The sequence below is a fragment of the Dermacentor albipictus genome, chromosome 4 (genome assembly GCF_038994185.2).
Source record: "Dermacentor albipictus isolate Rhodes 1998 colony chromosome 4, USDA_Dalb.pri_finalv2, whole genome shotgun sequence".
NCBI lineage: Eukaryota > Metazoa > Arthropoda > Arachnida > Ixodida > Ixodidae > Dermacentor > Dermacentor albipictus.
This window is the reverse complement of record NC_091824.1, coordinates 167,483,551-167,504,400: the sequence shown is the minus strand read 5'-3', so window position 1 is coordinate 167,504,400 and position 20,850 is coordinate 167,483,551. Positions and strand designations below refer to the sequence as shown.

The 20,850-nt window shown below is 45.8% G+C and overlaps 2 protein-coding genes across 2 annotated transcripts in view; one reads left to right on the top strand and one right to left on the bottom strand.

Moving 5' to 3' along the window:
- LOC135910050 (ATP-binding cassette sub-family G member 1-like) overlaps positions 1 to 19,238 on the top strand; it is a 103,120-nt gene extending 83,882 nt beyond the window's left edge. Inside the window, exon 13 of the mRNA XM_065442007.2 lies at positions 18,605 to 19,238. Coding sequence (XP_065298079.1) covers positions 18,605 to 18,679 — 75 coding nt within the window. The 3' untranslated portion in view covers positions 18,680 to 19,238. The remainder of the gene's footprint in view (positions 1 to 18,604) is intronic.
- The window catches only part of LOC135910051 (ATP-binding cassette sub-family G member 1-like), a 34,909-nt gene continuing 18,681 nt past the window's right edge, over positions 4,623 to 20,850 (bottom strand). Inside the window, exons 6-13 of the mRNA XM_065442008.1 lie at positions 15,835 to 15,958; positions 14,444 to 14,558; positions 14,091 to 14,227; positions 12,814 to 12,915; positions 11,536 to 11,704; positions 10,756 to 10,856; positions 7,733 to 7,888; positions 4,623 to 6,524 (exon numbers count right to left, since the gene is read on the bottom strand). Of these exons, the coding sequence (XP_065298080.1) occupies positions 6,180 to 6,524; positions 7,733 to 7,888; positions 10,756 to 10,856; positions 11,536 to 11,704; positions 12,814 to 12,915; positions 14,091 to 14,227; positions 14,444 to 14,558; positions 15,835 to 15,958 (1,249 nt within the window). The 3' untranslated portion in view covers positions 4,623 to 6,179. The remainder of the gene's footprint in view (positions 6,525 to 7,732; positions 7,889 to 10,755; positions 10,857 to 11,535; positions 11,705 to 12,813; positions 12,916 to 14,090; positions 14,228 to 14,443; positions 14,559 to 15,834; positions 15,959 to 20,850) is intronic.

The window sequence follows — 20,850 nt, the reverse complement described above, 5'->3', positions numbered from 1 at the left end:
GAGCCGCGTTTTTTTTTACTTTTGCTTGTAACACTGCGAGACGAATGAGGTCACGGCTACCGAGATGCGTTTCTATCGATTGCTGTATTAGCTGCAACCAAGCGAGACACTACGAAAGAGTAGAACGAGGTGAGCGACACCGTTTTACTTTACTTCGTTGAGCGTAGGCAAAGGCTAAATAAGTGTGCGGTGTTTCACACAGAGAATACATTACTTGTTGCCTGGCGTTTCATTTCGAGCCTGATCTTTATTATATTCAAGGAAAGGTCTTGCGCGAGGACCAGGGGCATAGCCGGGGAGGGGGGGGGGGGGGGGAGGGGGAGGGGGCTTATGGGGCCTTAGCCACCCCCCAGAAACTTTTCGCGCTCTCATGCGCCGCCGACCAAAACAACCCCCCGGCGCCGGAAATCATGCTATATTTTGTGTAGAATGTCTTTTTCACGCTCGAAAAGTCATTTCAGCGCGAACATTGCGAAATCGGGCTGCATTTCGCTGCAACGCCGGTAGTCACATATTGCAAGCAGCCACATCCGAGCAAAAAAGTTTCAAGGGCGTTTTGATGGCAAGTGGGCTCTTCGCGGCATCTCGTGGAGGCGGCGGAATCTACGGGGCGCGTGAAATTCAATTCCGAAACTTCATGGGATAAAGTTCTCATTAACTTTTTATGCGAAAGGTGCATAGACAATTGCAAAGTCGTGCTTCATATTTTCAATTCCAGCATTTTGTGGGTTTAACGTTGTTATAAACATTTGACGCCAAAGGTGCATTGACGTTTCTAAAGTTGTAGATCAGACCATACAACTACACAGCCAAATCAACACACTATCAGACAAGTTGACAAAGCATGCAGCGAGATCCGATGAAACGAAGCGTTGTGGTGGTTCATTTTTGCCGTCATGTCAGAGAAAAGAATATCAACATTTTTTTTCACTTGCGCCAAAGCATCCATGTCAAGACACTAAAGCCAGCAAAGGTAACTACGTTCTTATCCATTTTTCTACTTTGACTTATATTCTCGCGAGGACACATTGAGCCTCTTCATTTTTTTTGTTTTGTTTTGTTTTCGTTACCCGCGGGCTGCCGCAGCCATCCAGAGTGCAAGCGCTTTTCTCATGTTGCCTCGACCAACGCGCGGCGCACTTTTATGTGCGTTCGTTTTTCACTGGCCGAGTGGATTTTCGCCTGGAAGACGCTTTCTGGCCAGCAGACCAGAAAAAGAAACAATGGTCGTTCGCCGCCATCACTGCGGGTACTGGACGCGTTGCAACACGTTCGCTTGAAAGCAACTTCCAGAAAATTTTCTCTCGTCGGTGTAGGATACCGAGCAGTATGCGTACGGTTCTCTGTGGACCAAGCGTCTCACGTTTTCGTCAATATTCCTTCGGTAGCAATATTAGGTGTCCAAAGTATGCATTCGATTATTGCCAACATGTTTTGCTTTGCCTTTTTGTTTCCGTGACCCACCCAACAACAACAACAAAAAACAAGATTGTTGCGGTGCCGCAAATTATCGCACGGCAAAAGTTCGATTTTGTTACTTCTACTTTAGCGGGAAGTAATTGGCCACGGGACGCTTCAGTTGCCGGATACTCTTAGTATATTATTGCGATAGCAATTATATGGACACTCCAGGCGCATTCCTGCCATCGCCGTCGCCCTCATGCTCCGTATAAAGTCCAAGGGCGATAACATCGTGACCGCGCGCCGCATGCTGTATGTGCGAGTGAAAGCGTAAGGGGTGGGGGGGTGGCATAGGTGAGCCGACCATGGTGGCTCGGTCGCGTGTGCGTAAGGGAGAAAAGCGGGGACGAAGCGTGTCGCGTCCTGTCGCGCGCGATACATCAAGGCGAGTGGAGGGAGGGGGTGCTGTGACCTGTGAATCTGTAGTTGCGCAACATGTTTATTTGCCTTGTTTGACGCATTGCATACGGTGACTTTTTTTAGATACCTAGATTTATTGGAGACTTATGCGCACATTTAAATATCTTGTTGCGAGGTTTGGTGTATACATGCAGTGAACTTTGTTTCCAGCGCGAATTTTTGCCCTTTATCAAGCTGTATCTTAGCATTTGTATATGCCGTTGTATCTTCGAATTTTTAATGTGTGAGGGCGAGTCAGATGAAAGTGAGCCAACCCACCCTGCTCAATAATGGTTCGGTTCATTATCTGCGAGGCATGCACGTGGCACAGAGGCATCTCTTATTTACAAAAGTGACATGCAGGTGTGAGGATAAATGTTCTTTAATGCTCTCATAAACTGGGTTGAACATCCATGGTTGCGTGACATAATGGACACTCCAAAAGTTGAACAGCGTGGTGTCGTGAGGTCCTTGATAGCTGAAGGTGTCTCTTTAAAAGAAATTGTTCGCCGTATGGCTGCCGTGTACGTTGAACATTGCATTTCATTGGCCACTGTGAAGCGTTGGAGCAAACGGTTCAAAGAAGAACGTGAAAGTTGCAAAGACGATCTAAGACCGGGCCAAAGCCACCATGCAATCACTCCCTACACAACTGCAAATGATGGGCTGATCAGACCACATCGGAGGATAAGCGTCGATGAACTGGGAGGGTTTGTGAACATCAGTAACGGCTCATGTCACACCCTAATTGAACATCTCGGTTATCAGCTCTTGTGTGTGCAATGGAAGCCCAACATTTTGAACCGCGGCCAGAAGAAGGAGAGGTTCGGCGCTGCCTTGACTCATCTTATCCGGTATCACAATGAGGGTGACGACTTCTTATCTACAGTTGTGACCGGGGACAAATCATGTTGCCACTACTATGAGCCTGAAACACGTCGGCAAAGCTTACGGTGGAAACATCTGAATTCACCACCCCCAAAGAAAGCAAAGGCCGTCATTTCTGTCGGGAAGGTGTAGCCGACTTTTTTTTCGATTGTCAGGAGTGCCATTACCAATATAATTTTCTTAATCTTGAGAGACTATCAATTCTTTTCATTATTGTGAAACTCCGGATCGGCTGCGTGTCGCAAAAAAAACAAGCAACGTGGAAAATTCAGAAATGAGGTAATCTTGCTTCATGGCAGTGCCTGTCTCAACGTCGCTGATGTGTTTAAAACAAAACTGGCAAAGTTCAAGTGGGAAACGCTGCAACATCTGTAGTACAGCCCAGACCTGTCGCCTTGAGACTTCCACATTTTCGGGTGATTAAAAAAACAGCTCCATGGAACCAGATTCGTGTCGGACGATGACGTTCAAGTCAAGTCAATGTTCCAGTCAGTTACAGAAGTTTTGAAGCAGCAACCCAAGTTTTATGAGACGGGAATCACGCGACTCATAAGTCAGTGGGACAAATGTCTAAATGCTCACGGAGACTACATTTAAGTAAAGCACCCCGTTTGTAATATATTCGCATTGGCTCACTTTCATTAGACTCGCCCTTGCATATTTTGCAGAACTCATGCTTTCTATATGTGCTCTCTACTGCGACTATAATTTCTGTGCAATTACTCACAATATACACGACCGGTGACAGCTGCTCCTGCGCAATACATTGTAACAAAGGACAGCGTAATTGAGATTTTACCTGGCCGTTACATATCTATAAATACGTAAAGAAAGTTCTTGAATTCCAAAGTTGCATTAAAATATTCGTCCTAGGCTTGTTCATTGCATAGCCTTCACATTTTTCATATCAGCGGAATGCCCTACTTTGCTGGTTTCGTCTAAAGTTCGTGTGATATTTTCTTATTCAATATAGAGAAAACATGGAAGCATTCATATCAGTTATATTGGGCACAATTTTTGACACATACGAGTATATTCTTTTATGAAAAAATACATATTTTACTTGTCTTGACTGTGCGTGGCGTTTAAAAATTCGTTCGCAGCTTCTTTGGCAATGGCATTGCAGTTATTATTCATGTATTTGATCCCTCGACAAATTCTATAAGGAGGAGGCGGAGCTGAAACGTAAGCCCCCCCCCTCCCCCTCCCCCCCCCCTCCCGAACGAAATTTCTGGCTACGCCATTGGCGAGGACTGTGAAAGGAAAGCAGCAACTCGTCTTATCGTGTGTGGTTTAGTGGTAGGGGAATTTACGTGTTTACCTTACGCGTTAAATAAGTTGGCGTCTGACGAATTACATTAGGCGAGGCTCTGTATACAGTGATTCATCAGTAATTAGCACTGTTGTTACGTTTATACATTGTTGCCGTTATGCTTTACCTCACCGCAGAGACGTGCTAATGTGGGGTACCTCGTAGAAATTTGTTCGGCATTGCGCATTGTTTTGGATTATTGACATTGTACTGCGAAACCGTATTGCTATAACAGGTGTGCAATGGCCCGCTTTGTATGTCGGAGATGTGATAAAAGCGCGCGTGTTCGCCCACTCACGAAAGCCGAGCGAAGTCGCTCGCGCCAGCGCACCACGCTAAAGCCCGATTGTCTCGCCAGTTTCTTTGCCAATTCGTTACGCAGTCAACTCACAGGCATTTCTAGTAGATGAAAATGCCTTCGAAATTGAATATTGGAGCGCTGCTCCAGGTGGTTTCGTGGCAAAAAGCTAGCCCGCGGAGATTTCACGTGCCGCGGGCGACCTAAAACACTGCGTTCATGTGAAGCACGTTCTCGGGTTGGTCGTTGTTGAAAGAATACAAGTTCGTTGTTGGAAATTTATTATAATCGGGCATTTCATACAGGCAACCGAAGAAGGCAAATGAAACTTGCAGTGCATTACTCTGTGCCACGGGATACCTAGTATGCAGCCGAGGTCCTTCTTGAAAGTCATGTTATTAACTCGACACAATTTACAAACCTGTGTTCTAGACGTTAGATTGTGCCAGGTCATCATCATCCTGTCGCCGTATGGAACTCGCAAGGATGGTGTTGACATCCTTCAGCGGGTGACTGCACGAGCCACGGAAAAAAAGGTAAAATGTGTTTGCGTCAAACACGTTGCGTCAAACAAACGCTGGAAACGAGCGTTGTGCACTGCTGTGAATAAAACGAACAGGTTTCGGAGCTCATACGTGTGGTTCGGTCAGCGACCGAAATTTAACTTCAAAGTCTGACTTTGTCCGCTATTGCTTCTTTACACCCTGTCGATCGTGGCAGTACCGCGTGTCGTGCTCTATTTCCTGTTTTCTGCTCTGTCCAATATTGCCATAAGCACGCATTGCCCTCACACACAAACGCGCAAAAAGAAAAGGTAAATCTGGTGCGTCTGTACCACATTCAGACAATTTACGTTGAATTTTGCGTTCAGTGGCACCGATCTCTCATACCACTCTGCCTAGCCCTTAATCGATCACACTGGATTACTAGTGTCCTCTATAATAAGCTCTAGGACATTGGTCCAGACGGGCTTCGGCACTCAAGGCCTTAAGGGCTTTGTTGAAGTTTTTAAGGACATGCGAATTGTGTGACCGCCTTTGAACGTTGTAGAGCGTAGTTTCGCGTTACTGTGTGAATTTTCTTTTTTTCCTTTTTTCCCTCTTCTTCTTCTTTCTCCTTTTATTCCCTTTACCCCTTTCCCCAGCACAGGGTAGCCAGCCGGTACTGACACTGGCTAACCTCCCTGTCTCTCCTCTCCTTTGTCTCCTCCTCCTATAAGTGTTCTGGGCTATTCGTGTTCGCTTGTCCCGTGCGTCGGTGTCTTCTCTTGTCCCGTCTTGAAAATGCGCTCACCAGTGCTCATTTATTAGTGTTCTCTCACAGGCCGTCTTATGCATCACTCGGTGAGTATACTATATAGTATCATACTTCGTATATAAAACAAGCTAGCCCTAGATGTCAATATAATGACACAGGTGAGCGATCGGAAATAACTATATATCCGCAATAACTTTAGGGGCGAGAACTGAAATACGCATGCCTGTGAATTACTAAAGAACACAGTCCACGTAGTAAACAGTGTTAACGAAACCTGGAAGTTCGATCTTGAGGCTCTGAGTGAAGTGTCGATAAGAAAACAATGTTTTTCTTGTTTTCTGCACCACCTGTACAGACACCACGAAACTCTATACTAGGCTTGATGCGGAACCGCAGGTTGGGTGATACAAAGCGACGAAAGTTGTGCGCAGTTGCCCCCAGGGGCAATATTTTTTTACCCACTCGACGGCCGAATAACTCGAGAAGTCTGGCACACGCTCACAACGGGCGGGCACGCACACATACACAGAGGCCAGACGTCGCCAGAAGCCTGGCCCCGAGCTTTCACTCCTTCCTGGAGAGCCTCATTTTGAGCAGGGCAAACGCCGTCAGCCTGGCTCCCAGCTCGAACGCCAGCAAAATGACAGTCAACACGTGTATCTCCTTGTCCGCAGCACCGACGAGCTCCAGGAAGTGCGCCGGGTCCTCGTACAGGCAGACGAACTCGTCACACTCTAGGTGTTCGCGGCCGTAGCCGTACACCGACAGGAGTAAGCCGTTGTACCCATAGTACATGTACGACGCGTCTGTCATCCACCGTGTGTACGGGCTGAGCAAGTGCGCCGGCACGAAGAAGCCACAGAAGAAATAGGCCGGGGACACCACTGGCAGGACAAGGAACACTGCGGTCTGCACGGGAACCAGAAAGAAGGGCTTTACTTGGCAGAAAGGAGACGAGGTGACGGCTCTAAGTCGCCAAGTGTGCCGCAGCGTACTAAACGACGCCGCGTCGGGGAAGATTCAGCTGGCATTCGGTAATTCCTCAATCCTATAGAAAGAGCGGATATTGAACAGAGGAGTGGTGGTAGCATTGTTTGGCTACATGCCTCTTAAACAATTGTGTCGATATCGAACTGAAAATGCCAGGAAATGTTTTACTGACTTTTGTCAGTAAAACTGGCTTCTTTTTCTTTTTTTTTTTGCTGACTGAGTACTGACTTTTGGGCCTATACTCCGGTGACACCTTTTCTTTTTCTTGAGCAGAGTAGCCAGCTGGACACTGGTTAGCCTCTCTGCCTTTCCCCTCTTGTTTCCTCTCCCTACCTCATTTTTTTTTTTTGCGCGCAGAATGAGGAATCTTTATGACAGTGAACTTGCATGTTTAAAACAACGTGTATGCATACCTAAAAGAATGCAAACGAGTAAGTGTATCGCAACACTTATCCAATCTTTAAGCAAATGCAAATTTTTATCACCTAATTGGCCTGTTGATTCCATAATTATACCGCTAGCAGCACGTCCTTGTCTTTCCTTGCTTAATATACTTGTCTTTTTTTTCTCGCATCATTTAACATAACCTTGTTCCGTCTTGCCCAACTTGCCGTCGTTCTTAAGCACTCCTGTTTCAATTAAATGAAGTGGAAAGCCGATGCAAGACTGCGTAAATGTCGACGCAATCAGCCCGAATCCTATAAGAGCTATGCAAACATGGCCTAACGACAGATGACAGATGTCACTAGCGAAGGGGCTACAAGATTTCGAGATAAACTGCACACCACACAAGCTGCATACGGTCTACGGTTCACGCATGAAGCAAACGAAAACAAAAAACAAAAATCCACGCGTGTATATTCCGAGTGCCAGAGCTGAATTCTTGCGGCGAAGAGAAAGTAGTCAATGAGAGGCAAATCGTACATGTCGGGAAACTCGTGGCGTTCAGTTCAGTAATCAACCGTATGACTTTCCTAATCAGTCCTGGACATACCACGTCAGCCTGCCATTCATTTCCCACATTCCTATCTTTGATATGTGGTTGCTGATGCCCTGGCTCTAGTGCTGCGTTCGTCACCTCATAACACGCACGTTCTTTCTATCGATGCGTTGCTCTGCTATCTCACCTGAAGCTTGGAGACTGCCGACACGATGAGAGCCAAGGCCTGCGACACGGAGCAGATCTGGACGCTGAACAGCATCAGGCTCGCAAAGCGCCAGAGCACCATCGGCTGCCCCGTCGGGTAGTAGACGATGCCGATCAGCAGACCGATGGGGACGACCTGAGCGGTGGCCGAGTTGCCCAGACGCATCGCATGTGAGGCTCTCGTACAAACGCACGGTGCTCTCGCATTCATCCTTTTATCTGTGTCCTAAGTTTCAGCTGAGTCGCTCCTGATCATTTCACCCCAAAATACGACCAGAACCTGCGGCACAGCGTATCTAGCGCAATTCAGCCAGGAAATTGCTCATATGTGTGTAGACCTAAGAAGTTACCGTGAGTACTATGGGATATGTCACGTCCTGTAATACTCACGGTGACTTCTTAGATCTACATACATATGAGCAATTTCCTGGCTGAATTGCGCTTCAAGTGATACGCTGTGTCACAGGTTACCCCTGCCATTGGGGCAACTACCAATGTTGCCACCACTTATCAACCTTGCGACCATCCCCACCCAAACGTTAACGTAATATTTTTATCTTGTTATCAAGCAAGCTCACCTCTGTTCAGCTGTTCATAAATAATCGAGAAGGTACAGTATAATCGATACAGGCAAAGTTCCAAAGCTCGAAAGCTGCCAAAGAAATCTCCCCCTTTGAACTAATGTGAACAGCACAGAAAGTGCCAGAAGATATAACCTCAGTTCATTAGGTAGGTTTATACGATAACTAAAATGACAGGACAACAAATGCAAATAAAACAGCACAAACGTTTCGGCGGAACCGAACTTTGAAGCACAAGTTATAATTCAAAATATTTAGTTTACATAACCCATATGACAACGAAGCGTTTCTGTACACATTACCAAAACCACCAAATTAACCAAAAACACGTTTATTACGAAGCTGTTTCTGGGGTATCTGAGGTACAGTTTACCTGTACTGAGCAGTACCTGCAGAAGTAACATCCGCGCAATCGAGAGTGCACATGCGCAGGCACTCAGTGTTTGGCTTGGATTGCCGCGCTGCCCATCAACAGCGGAGACAATTACGTTAGTTCAAGATTACCCAGTCACAACTCATATTACACTGGAAGTGCTCAGAGCACACATCAGGCACGTTGCATGCACCTCTTTCCACCACCTCGCCGCGCTACCGAAAGACCGGCCAAGTGCCTCCTTTTGCCAGGAGATATCGGCATACCGTGAATGCCTCCCTAGAAATTGCACACCTGCCGAGAGGCTTCTAGCACCTCCTTGGTTTTTGGCTCATCCCCAGTTCGAGTCTCAGTACCGGGAATTCGAACGAAATGGGGACTTTCGTCGCCAGCTTCCGAGCAGCTATCTCTACTCATGCTGCACGATACATACAAGAACCATCTCCAGATTTGTACTGATGGCTCGACAACTGTGGACGGATCTACAGGAGATGTGGTCTTTTCAAAAAAGACGTGGCCATTCAGTTTAAAACATCTCAATGGACAACATCGACTGCTGCGGAGCTTAGTGTACTTCGCAGCGCACTTCGCATGATCCATGAAGATCTACCCCGAAGATGAAGCATATTCACCACTCGGAGGCAGCCCTGCATAATTTGCTGTCCGCACTACGTCGTGGACCACAAGACCAACTTGTGCTAGAAATGAGGCAGTTGTATCACCAGCTAGCAGAGAAAGGACATGACATCACTTTCTAGTGGCTCCCAGGCCATTGCGGCATCAAGGGCAACGAAAACACCGATGAAGCTGCTAGGAGGGCTCACGAAGATGCCATGAAGGAACCCATCCACCTACCAAGAGCTGACGCAGTAACCAAGCTTCGCATACTAGCACGTGATGCCACACGATCCATGTGGAACACGCCAGGTTTCCGACATACTCGACTGCACCGCCTGGACCCATGCCTCCGACTACGCATTCCATCTGGACTATCCCGAATCGAGACAACTGTTCTCTGCCGACTATGGCTAGGAGTCTTTTTCACGAATGCATTTGCTTGCCGCATCAGAATGACTGACAGTGCTGCCTGTGATAGTCGCGGCAGCGAGGAAAGAATCGAACATATCTGTCATTGTCCTCGCTACAGCTCCCTGAGACAGTCACGTACGCCTCGATGACCGGCCACTTTCTGAGCGGATGATGTTGAAGTGTGCCGGCTGATGCGACCTTCCCACCAGAAGGTTGTGAAGGCGCTACTAAGTTTTCTCCGGACAAGCGACCTGCTTGAACGGCTGTGACACTCCTGCGTTCCTTTGTGTATGTGTATCTCTTTTTTCCCTTTCCCACTCTGTTCATGTGTGTGCATTTTTTTTCTTTTTTCTTTCTTCTTTAACGATCTTTCTGTCTCCCTTTACCTTTTCCCCAATGCTGGGTAGCAAACTGGATACGTATCTTCCGGTTAACCTCCCTGCCTTTCTCATCTCTTTTATCTCCATCTCTCTCTATCTTCTTTTGTTATTATTTACTCGCTCACATTTCCTTTCTTTTCTGCGAAACCACCAAGCTTTATTTTTTTATTTACTTCATCACAGTTTTCCTTCTGTGAAATTACGAATTTTTGTCTCTTACAACAACTTACAGCAGGCTGTATCATGGCGCCATCGGCAACGTTAACTGTGGTTTGGTCGGAACAAAAGGGCGCATATTTATTTATGTTGTCGCGGCTGGCAGTGCATCATATTCGGGGTAGTAATAATTTTTAGTTGCGTGGGAAATGAACGCTATGTTAACTTCTGACCCCATTATTGTAGCCATTGAAACATCTATCGAATTCCGATAGAAATAGTTCAGCAGGTTAACCAAATAATTCAGCGTAAATAATTCTGTGCTAAATTCCTTTCAGGTGTCCAAAAACTAATACAACAGATTGTGTTGTACACTCAAGCAACAAAGATTACTTCACGATGCATGTGTACTGTAAAAAGACGTTGCACGAAATTCAACGTCAACAGTATCAGTAAAAGTATCAACAATGTTTTTATTACTCACCAGGAAAGGAATCTCGGCAATATAGTTTGCCAAATAGTAAACGTGCAGGCTGTACCAGCAATTTCGTTGTTCTCGTGCCAAGACTAGTACTTCCATCGGAACTGGAACAATGTGAAAAAGCAGCGTACGGCAGTGTCAAGGTTTAGCTTCTGTTACCGGTTCAAATCTAGCCGAATGCCTCTCGATGTGGTCCTTGCGCCAAGGAATGCACATCGCCAAAAATTCACGCGCGCCCATTAAACATGGGAAGCTGTACACGCATTCTTTAAAAAATCATAATAAAAAAAATCTGCGACCCCGGCGCAGTATACCTAAGCAAGAAAGGGGTGGGCCGCATCAGGTGAAATTTGTGTTCAAGCAATGCTCATGAAAAGCTTGGCGCAATTAAAAAGCTGTCGTCGTCTTAGCTGCGGGCTGAGGCTAAGGTGTGTGCCTTTCATTCATTTTAAAACATCGGGGACAGCTTCATCAAATTTATAGGCTTTATGGTGATTCTCACATTTGTGTAGTGAAGTGAACACAAATACTAGCTGAAATCTGTGTTCATGGCAGCCTGAATTTCCTTCCTTGTTAAAATGAAATTTTCTTTGTTTTTGCTGAATAACAAGGAAATGGAGTATCGGACCTATTTTACACCTCTATCCCTTCACAGGGAATGACTGTAGTGCGATTGAACGCAGCGTCACCACGTGTTGCTATAGTACCGAATTTTCTTCGCTTTCTTGGTGACGTGATTACTGGCAAGATCAGCGTGTGTCAGAAGAACTGCAAAATACTCACATACAATAGCGGCGGGCAGGACTGACTGGAAAACGCAGACGCAGGAAATGGCGAAAAACATGGTGACATTGTTGGTCACCGTGGTTGCCTTGGTGCCCATGCCGTAGAAGAGTATCACCATGAATACCGCGAAGCCAACGTACGCCACGAGCCGCAGAGGTGTTGCCACCTGCATGGTGTGGCACAACAGCTTTCACTCACACCGCACCGAATAACCAAAATATTCTCAGTTTTAAAGAAAGCCGTCGCGTAGCTGAGATAAGATTTCGTAGCGTGTGGGCTGCGACGATGCAAGCAAGGTATGTTCACTTGAGTGCGTTGGAAATGCGAATAGAATGACTAGGAGTTCCACAGAGAACGGTAACCCATTTAAAGAGTGGGGCGTGAAGGCGAAGTGGAAAGAAAATTGGCTAAACAAATAATTCCCCAGGGTGACTTTTACCGCTGGTACGCTTAACTGGAATCCGCCTTTGGTTAACATAGGAAGTTTTTATATGGGCTGCTTAATGAATTCTGGTTCTGACACCTTCCAACTGTACCAGAAAAGGGTTCAAACAAGATCAAAGTGGCGACGCATATGTTTATGCGCTATTCTCTGTAGTTTCTCACAATTTTATAATGCCGTACTTACTGTTTCGTTTCCGGTTGTATCCACCCCTAAGCAAAGACTAACAAAACGTTTACTGCCCTCTACCACAGTTGGATAGCGCCACAGAACATTGGGCGCGCTACCGCTTCGTTAGCTTCGAACTTGTCATCGCTTTCACACTGCCTCACACTGGAGTGGAAGGAACGGTACGACACGCTTTCTTTATCTCTCGTCTTGCGTCAGCCGTCGTATATTAAATGTACGACGTCCCTACATAAAGCATTGCCTTCTTTAGCGGCTTTTTCTAAAGTATGAACCACCGCAGAGATGTGATGCCGCAATTAACGGGTCGTTCGGAAGAGTAAAATTTTTTATCCCTGAACAGCAGGGTGTACTGAATGAGTAATACTTGAGGACTAGCTCCCTGTTAATCATTACGCAGTGAAGCCATAAACATTATCTGTATATAAATACTCTCGTTATTAAAAGGTTCATTTTAACCTCCATTTAGCGGCAAAAACAAAGCCAGACGTGCTGGACCACGTTTTAAAGTTCGGCTTTTAAGAAAGTCAAGGTTGAGGAACCCAAAACGATAGAGGACCTTCTTGTACTAATCTCTACTACTAAGCCGAGAGGTTAGAGCTGGGTAACCCAAGAAGAACACCATAATTCTGACGGAGGGCACAGACCTTGTTGCGGAGAACTGAAAGCCAACAGCGTTTCAGCAGGACTCGAAACTGGTGAAATTGGTTGACCTTGAAGGAGTACATCTTGTAGGCCTCTGCTTTTTGCTGTTGAATAAGCACCAATAAAATATTTCTGAAGGGCCATTCCAGATGGCATGATAGCAACATATGAATCAACCAAAAATAATACTAACAAGAAATGCGAATGGTTTAGACAAAATTTGCCGATTTTTTGTTTCGTTTGATCAAAAATAGAAAAAGCATTATTTTTCCATCAAGAAACATAAGGCAATAGATTGACATCTTGGTCCTGTTTACAGCCCAAAAATGTACCAGCAGTAGAGGCGAAAATGTACACAACCATGTGACGACATTGGGTCGTATAGCACACGAGCATTTTGACCCCATCCCGATGCGTGTAAGCACAAGTAAACCCAGTGGAACAGCACGCTTCCGCGTTTACCGCTTTCGTGCAGACGAGGTCCCGCGGGGGTAAGTGCATTGAGCAAGCAAGATTTTTGCAGTGCTCAGAGTAGTTTCGACCCGTGCCAGCTCCCGGGACATATAAAAAAATTACAATCTGAAATTTTATGCAGAAATACCACGATATAATCATGAGGCATGCCGTATTGGGGGACTCCAGAATTATTTTGACCATTGGAGGTTCCTTAACATGCACCTAACACATTTGAACACCTCCCATTTCAATGCGAAACGAGATTCCCCGCAGTGCATGGTACCAGCTTTCAAATGTACCTGCCTATTCGACCTCTGTAAGTGATCATGATGCCATTTCTAATTGTCTATTTACTAGTATGTTCACGCAAACCTTGCTCGCGCTCATAAATTAGCGAGAAAATGGCACAATATCCCGAGGGTTCCCACAACTTCACACGCTTAGAAATCGGCTTTCGGGAGCCAATCTGAGCAAGATTGGTGGCGATGGCGCTGTGATCATCTTCATTTCCGTGCTGTGACTGTCTCAACAGTAAAACATTGCCAGGAAAGTGAAATGACGCAAGAGAAGCCGCTAAAATTCCAGTTGAACTTTGCATGTGATGGTTCTCCAAAGTTCTCAATCGAATAACTTTAGTGCACGTGATTCTCTTTGTTGTGTTTTTGATCAACTTTCTGATAGAATGGGAGTATAACTGGTGTAATAGTGGCAGATTTTAAATGTTGCTGTAGGGTACGTTTGAGAATGTACTGGCTGTTACCAGCAAACGCAAGTACATACATTTCTTGCAACACAACAGGCTTGCAATAAGTGCATGACGTACCTCGTTAGTCATGATCACTCCGCCGTACTTTGACCGTGTCCCTTTGACGATCGCGCTTCTATCTGGCTCGGGAAGCTCAAACTCAGCGCTCAACCTTTTGCAGTAGTCGCCGTACTCGCCGGACGCTATCTCGCAAACTGTGGCAGCAAGAGCAACAAAACATAACGAGCAGACATCGCACCAAGGTTTAGGAAAAAATAAAAGAGTTCGAGATTGCTTATCACACTCAATTTATGACCAACAAGATAACCAGCGCACCTGTAAATATATAGCGTTTTATAACAAGAAATAAGTGCATAGTGAATATACACAGTGCATCAATCTTTGAATACGCTATTTATAGATATGCTCACTGTAGTCGGCGGGGTTGTGAAACTGCGGGCACTGCAGGCCATGTCTTGAAAGGAATCCCACAAGATGATCCACTTCACCGTTGTAGATGCACTGTCCTCCGGATACCATGTACAGCTGTGAGGAAAGGGGCCGCCATTTTAGCAACATGCTCCAATGCCTCATCTGCGTATCGCAGTGCTGCCTCAAGTCCATTCTACTCGAACATTTAGGCTTCTCCATTGAGTTTGACATAAGTGTCCGCAGCCGCCGCAATTATTGAGCGATGGCTTGACAAAGTTTGCACATAATCAGAATTTTATTTTGCCTTCAGTTCATACCAACTTCCGCAGCCGCCGCAATTATTGAGCGATGACTTGGCAAAGTTTGCACATAATCATAATTTTATTTTACCTTCAGTTCATACCTACTATGGCAAATAAAGGGCATACTTTACCGGAATCCGTCTCTGGAATACCATACCACCGGCAATCAAAATCTCTCAATCAACTGTCAATTTCAGAAAAGAACTGGAAGCTTTCCTCACACCCATGCCATATTCTGCATATATTTGGTCACTTAATTTTGTTGTCCCGCTCCCTATCATACCTACCTGTCCACAACCTTTTGTTGACGAAGCATCTCAAATGTGTCTTTTTTTTACATTGCTGAAAATAGACGCGACTTCTTTATGCTTTCTTTATTATCGTATATTTTTAGTATTTTTCACTTGTAACCATCCGACAACTGCTTAGGAGTGTTGAATTACCATTGTTTTTTACCCTGTCTAGTTGTAGCCTTTGGTTCCTTTGTTTGCTGCTCTTTGTTTCTTTTTTTACCTGCGATGTACTTTATTGTCTGATTTCGCTACGGCAGTTCAATGTTTGGCGACCTGCTGATACGGTTGAGACAATGATAGCGTGGCATCAAGCGGTAAAATCAAAAGATACTCCAAGCTAACGCGTCAAAAGTAATTTTTCGACTTTTCTTTCTTTTCTTTGCTTTGCTTGCAATGTATTTTATTGTTTGTGTTCGCTACTGCTGTTTGCTGCTTTAATTAATTTTTCTACATTCACTACCATAGGAGGTCCAGATTCAGTCTGACTATGGGGCCTCCTCCTGTATACACAAATTTTTGTAATTCATTTAATGGCTAAGTACTACAACTTCTGACTCTGACAGTGATGTGGATCCCATGAGCAAGCATTCACACTTAGCGACCTGCAGTGGCACGAGATGTGCTAAGCTGACGCACTTTACCTTTTTCGTACAAACAACGGTTAGTGCGCTAAACCTAAAAAATGTACTGTGGAGGTAATTTTTTGCGAAATGCTTAAATGCGTTTCTGGAATCAAGGAGAGTTGCCAAAGGTTCTGCGCGTTATTATAGGTGAGCAAGTGCTCAATATTCTCACCATATCGAAATTAGAGAATATCTTGGCACTGGGGGCATGTATGGAGCAAATGACCGTGTGACCCATGGCGGCCATCCGCTTCAGGATCTGTACACACATTAGACTAGATACGTTGTCCAGGCCACTGCGTTGAAAGGAAACACCAATATTAGATGGCGTTCAACGTGCGCCTGAAAATTCTGTGGCCTCTTTTCACTGCAAGTGCAGCGAAATTGGGCGAAAGGTACCTGAAGCACGGTTGCAAAATGTTCGTCTCTTCTGATGGTGGAGTGAATTTAGCAAGCACAGAAGCGGATAACAAGGAATGCGCTGTCTTTGTCGAGATATTTATGCTGTTATCGACGGTAACAATATCTGATGGTCTTAGTTAGGCTGAAAACCACGCGCGAGTGTTTTCTGCCTTAACACGATGCCGTTGATAGTTTAATTCTGTCGTGTTGTGTTATGCATAAGGCTGCCGTGAAGAGATTGAGAGGAAGAGTACCTGGGCTACTCCATTTCTCTATGTTCTGCAGCAAAGACCAAAGGAATAAACAATAATTCTAAGATAAATAGGTAAGAGTTGACCGGAACAAATAAAGGTAAAAACGTCGCCACGGAGAGTACACTGACTCTCACAAGAGTACACAAAGTAGAGTGCACTGAGAGTCTATGCCACTACCCGAATAATATATACGCTTTGAACTCCTTATTCATTAGTGCAAGGGTCCTTCAGGAACTAAATGAATAGTATGCCTGCCTGTCATGGTGCGGCGTTATTCAATTCGGCGAAACTCCGATTAACGGGCGCCAAGAGGTCGTAGGAATAGGAACCGACGAATGTTGTTGCGGGCGCGACCGTGACGTCGCGGTGGCTTTTTGTAGGAAACCCCGTGTATTCCCTGCTCCACGCGTGCATTGAGAAGCTTGCTAAGAAGGTAGGGGTGCGAGTACTGCGAAATATGTGGTGTCTCTGTGCAATCCTGTGTCTACGAATTGCTGACAGTGTATGTGCGCCGACATCGCCGTATGGCAGGCTGTCGTTGTTTCGCCTGTGTTTGTAAACGAACGATAGAGGCCCGCCATGGACTCAAGGGTGTGCATGTGTGGTGCAATACAACTGCGCGACCTCTAACATCAGGGGGGAATTACCCGTTTCATCGCCCCTAATTAAAAGGGGCGTGGCCATGACCTTTGGAGGGGCCGGGATACAATTGGGTGAACTTGATTGGATCATCACCAATATCTGCCGTTCCCCGACCCAGGAAAATAGGAAAAGGACAAGTGCTTTAAACGCAGGGTTTAGACCGAGCTAGGCAGTCTAGAAGCTGAGCCTACAATCTGCTGAAAAGCGTCAACGAGCTAGTGCTTTCCAGTATCGCCTGGGCCACCTAGCCGCGTCTGAACTGCGAGTTACTAGTTGACGTAAGAGACTACAAGCCGTGACAACGTCCAAACTCACACAACTCAGTACCCGTTCCGTCCATAGTAAAGAGCATAACCGTGTCACCTCACATATATCTGTGCAGCACCACTTATTATAAACGCATTTTACAGCGAAGCTGTATTTGACTAGGTTCCCGGAATTTCTTCGTCTCCGTCGACAGACAATTCAACCAATCACAGCAGAAGGCGCGAGCTGCGTGCGCCGCTGGATTCCTTGCGGCACCACCAAATGGCGCTCGTCTCCGCGCAGCCGCGGCAGCGGCGGCGCCGGCCGTGCGAGGAAAAGAAAAGGAAAACCAGGAAGCTCGCCTTCGTGCATAGTGTTCGCCGCAAGCATTTCTCTATAAAGCTTACGGTTGCATAAGCTGCAGTTCCCGGGAAGCGTCACGTGTAGCAGGGAGTGGTGGTCACTACACTTTCATATGTAAAAGAAGAACCCGCCTAGCGAGTGACTTAATTTGTGTTGTGATAGCGCTATGAAAAGACCACACATAGACTCCCAAAGAGCAGCGTGAACACGATGAGCGGCGACGGTGGCGGTGGGAGCAGCTGTGTCAATATGCACAGCGGCGTCGTGCTCTAGCTTGGCAGGACGGAGTGTATCCTGCCCAAAGGAAGCCACAAACAGTTAGGACTCCTGAAGAGCCGCGTGAATACGGTGAGCAACGAAAGGTACAGGAACGACAATATGCACAGCGGCGTCGTGCTCATGCTCGGCAGGACCCACTTCAAGGCTATGTGACATTGGTCCATCGGATCAGGTGATACCACAGCTTTGCTGACCGACTGCCTTCAGAGCGTGGATTAGAGCCCATCTTGTTTTTTAGCTCTTTGTGCTATCGACTAAAAGCTCCTTTAAAAATAGATTTGCCTTTTGTTGTGTTTGACTTGCTGGCTATGGTCTATACTCGCGGACAACTTTAAGGGAGAGCTACGGAGGCAAAGCGCACACAAGAGAGAGTGCTTCTGAAAATAGTCCCGTGTTTTCATCCACGTCAGTTTAAGCTGGGGAAGAGAAAGCATGAACACCTTATTAGCAACACTTAAATAAGGTAAAACACAGCGCTAAACGTAAAAGCTTACTTAGTTTGTGGCTTTTCCCTTCCGCGTCCGAGCAAACGCGAAGCCGTTTCACGTGAAGCTGCGTCGATTCAGCGTCTGTTCCGAGCAACGAAAAGCGCTGTCCAACGCTGGCGGACTACTTGGCGCCGTAACACATGTGCAGCGGCCACGCGCCCGTAGCTTTCCCTTCATTGCCACAGAAAGTTGTCCGTGAGTACAAGCATTTTGCGTTTCAAATGGTCCGATCTTGCTCGTTTTTTCACTAACGTTCTTCTTTCCGCAGCGTACTTTGGACACTCGTGAAGAATGTGGCAAACGTTCTCCATTTCATGGACCTAGCTGCACTCAGGAGAATTGAAGCACTGTTACTGTATTCTTTACAGAACATTATTTATGTGCGCCACTTCCAGCCGAATATTGTCAATTAATGTGTCTATGTACCGATGGAGATTCGCTGCTACGATGAATTTTCTTTGTGAGTCCATTTCACAAAAGAATGACCGTTTCACTCTATGACTGTCAAGCCACTTTTCCTCACAACAATGGGTATACATATGTTTTATAATGTTCCAGACGTCCAACTTAGGCACAGTTATTTCCTCCGTTCAGAGCCTGTTTGGCGAGTCTATCGGCCTCCTCGTTGCCCTTTAATCAATGTGGCTGGGTACCCACTGAAATACAATATTATGACCCTACGTTCATGCTTCCTCCTGGTTTCAGCAATGCAGTGAACTCAAGAGAAATATATCTATCTGTTCTTTAAACTCCCACTGACGTGTTTGTGATTTATTTATTCTAAACTTGTTTAACTTCGCAGATGCATATCTTACCTATAACCTGTTTTCATGCAGCACACTCTTCGTACACGTAAATTGTTGAAACGACGGTGGCGCGACTCAGGTCAGCGCACCATATTGCCACGTTGCAATAGAGATGTTCGAGAATAGACACTTGCACAAGTACGGGTTACGAAGCTAATTCCTTATTGGGTGAAGTTGTGTCAACAACACAACACTCAAAGGACTCGAGCATAACGACAGTGGCAGGCACGGGCGGTGATTGTCGAAACCTCGTCTGCGGGTCAAGCACGTCGGCTCCCATACACGACTCGTCGAAGGTTCCAGCGTGATCCTGGTGCTCACCTACCATTAAGAAAGTACAACACTATTCGCGTCGGGCGCACAATCTGATTACACAAGGCTCGGTCACAACGTAGGCAACAGATAGAATTAACGATGACATTCGAGTAAGCTCGAAATCGTGCAGGTGCGTGTTGCGCTGAACGATATAAGCTGTTAGCGGGTGAAGTGCGGTTCTCAGAAAACGAATAAACAAGTGCACGAGTCAATATATGAAATGCTTGTTCCTATATTACAAATGGTTTGTGTCATGTTATTTTATATAATGTATCAAATCATGTTTCACTCCTGGGAAGACACGAGCGACAAACGTTCCTAACATCTTCGATATCTCCACGGTTATTCAGTAAACCTGGCGATTCCTCTGCGTGGTTGTTAACTTCGTGCGTGGCCGATAACGGCGCTGCGAACAGGGCTCCGCTGACGTCAGGCGGGGCACTCGCCTATATCCTCGTTTTGGCGCGTCCTCTCGCTCTCTGACTGCGTGCTCGCTTAGCATGGCACTGTGCTGTTACTGTCCGTATTTTTTGCTAGTGTTAGATTTATAAATGCCAGCATTAGGAGGACATCAAACGTTATATATTTAATCTATTTTAATATATCTAAGCTATGGCGATGCGCTGCCAAGTTCAAGGTCGCTGATTCAACACCGGCTGTATTTCAATGGGGGCGATATGCAAATACGCTCGTCTATTGTTAGATTTAGATGCATGTTAAAGAAACCCAAGTGGTCGAAATTGGCAGTCCTCCACTACGGTTTGCTAAATAATAATATGGGGGTTTCGCCACGTAATATTGCTTAATTTAATTTTTATGTAAGGAAATTTCTGTTCATATAACCACAGCTCTCGCGGGCAGGAGCAGTCATCAATCTCGTGACTCAGCCGTAAGACATCGCTCCGACCTACCGACTATCGAGTAAATGGTAGTCTGTGCACATTTGGAAATGAAGCACGATCGCAGGGCCCATTCTCAAGATTTCGCGTCGACTAAGCGGCGTTGCAGTTGAATAAAAATATTAGACTTCGCGCATAATTCTAGTCACCTGGTGTTGCAAACACCTACTTTTTCTGACAAGAAAAATATCATGATGTTACTGACAAGCGGTTTGTCTCGAACTTAAGATGCACCACGGCCTATCATGCTTTGCGATTGCCAAGCATGTTTTACACTTTTTTTTTGCAAATAAAGCGCATTACAATTATTTAACACAAGAAGTTAGTTTGTATGGGTTATCGGGAGACTATTTCTATTCAACGCACTTTCTGACTACCGGGAACGTTCGACTCCGAAAGGATCACTTTATTAGCGTTATAAAAATGTTAGGTTATAAACAGAAAGAAAGCGCCGCAAGGCCTGTCAACATTTTATCGTGCTGTTGTGTGTGTGT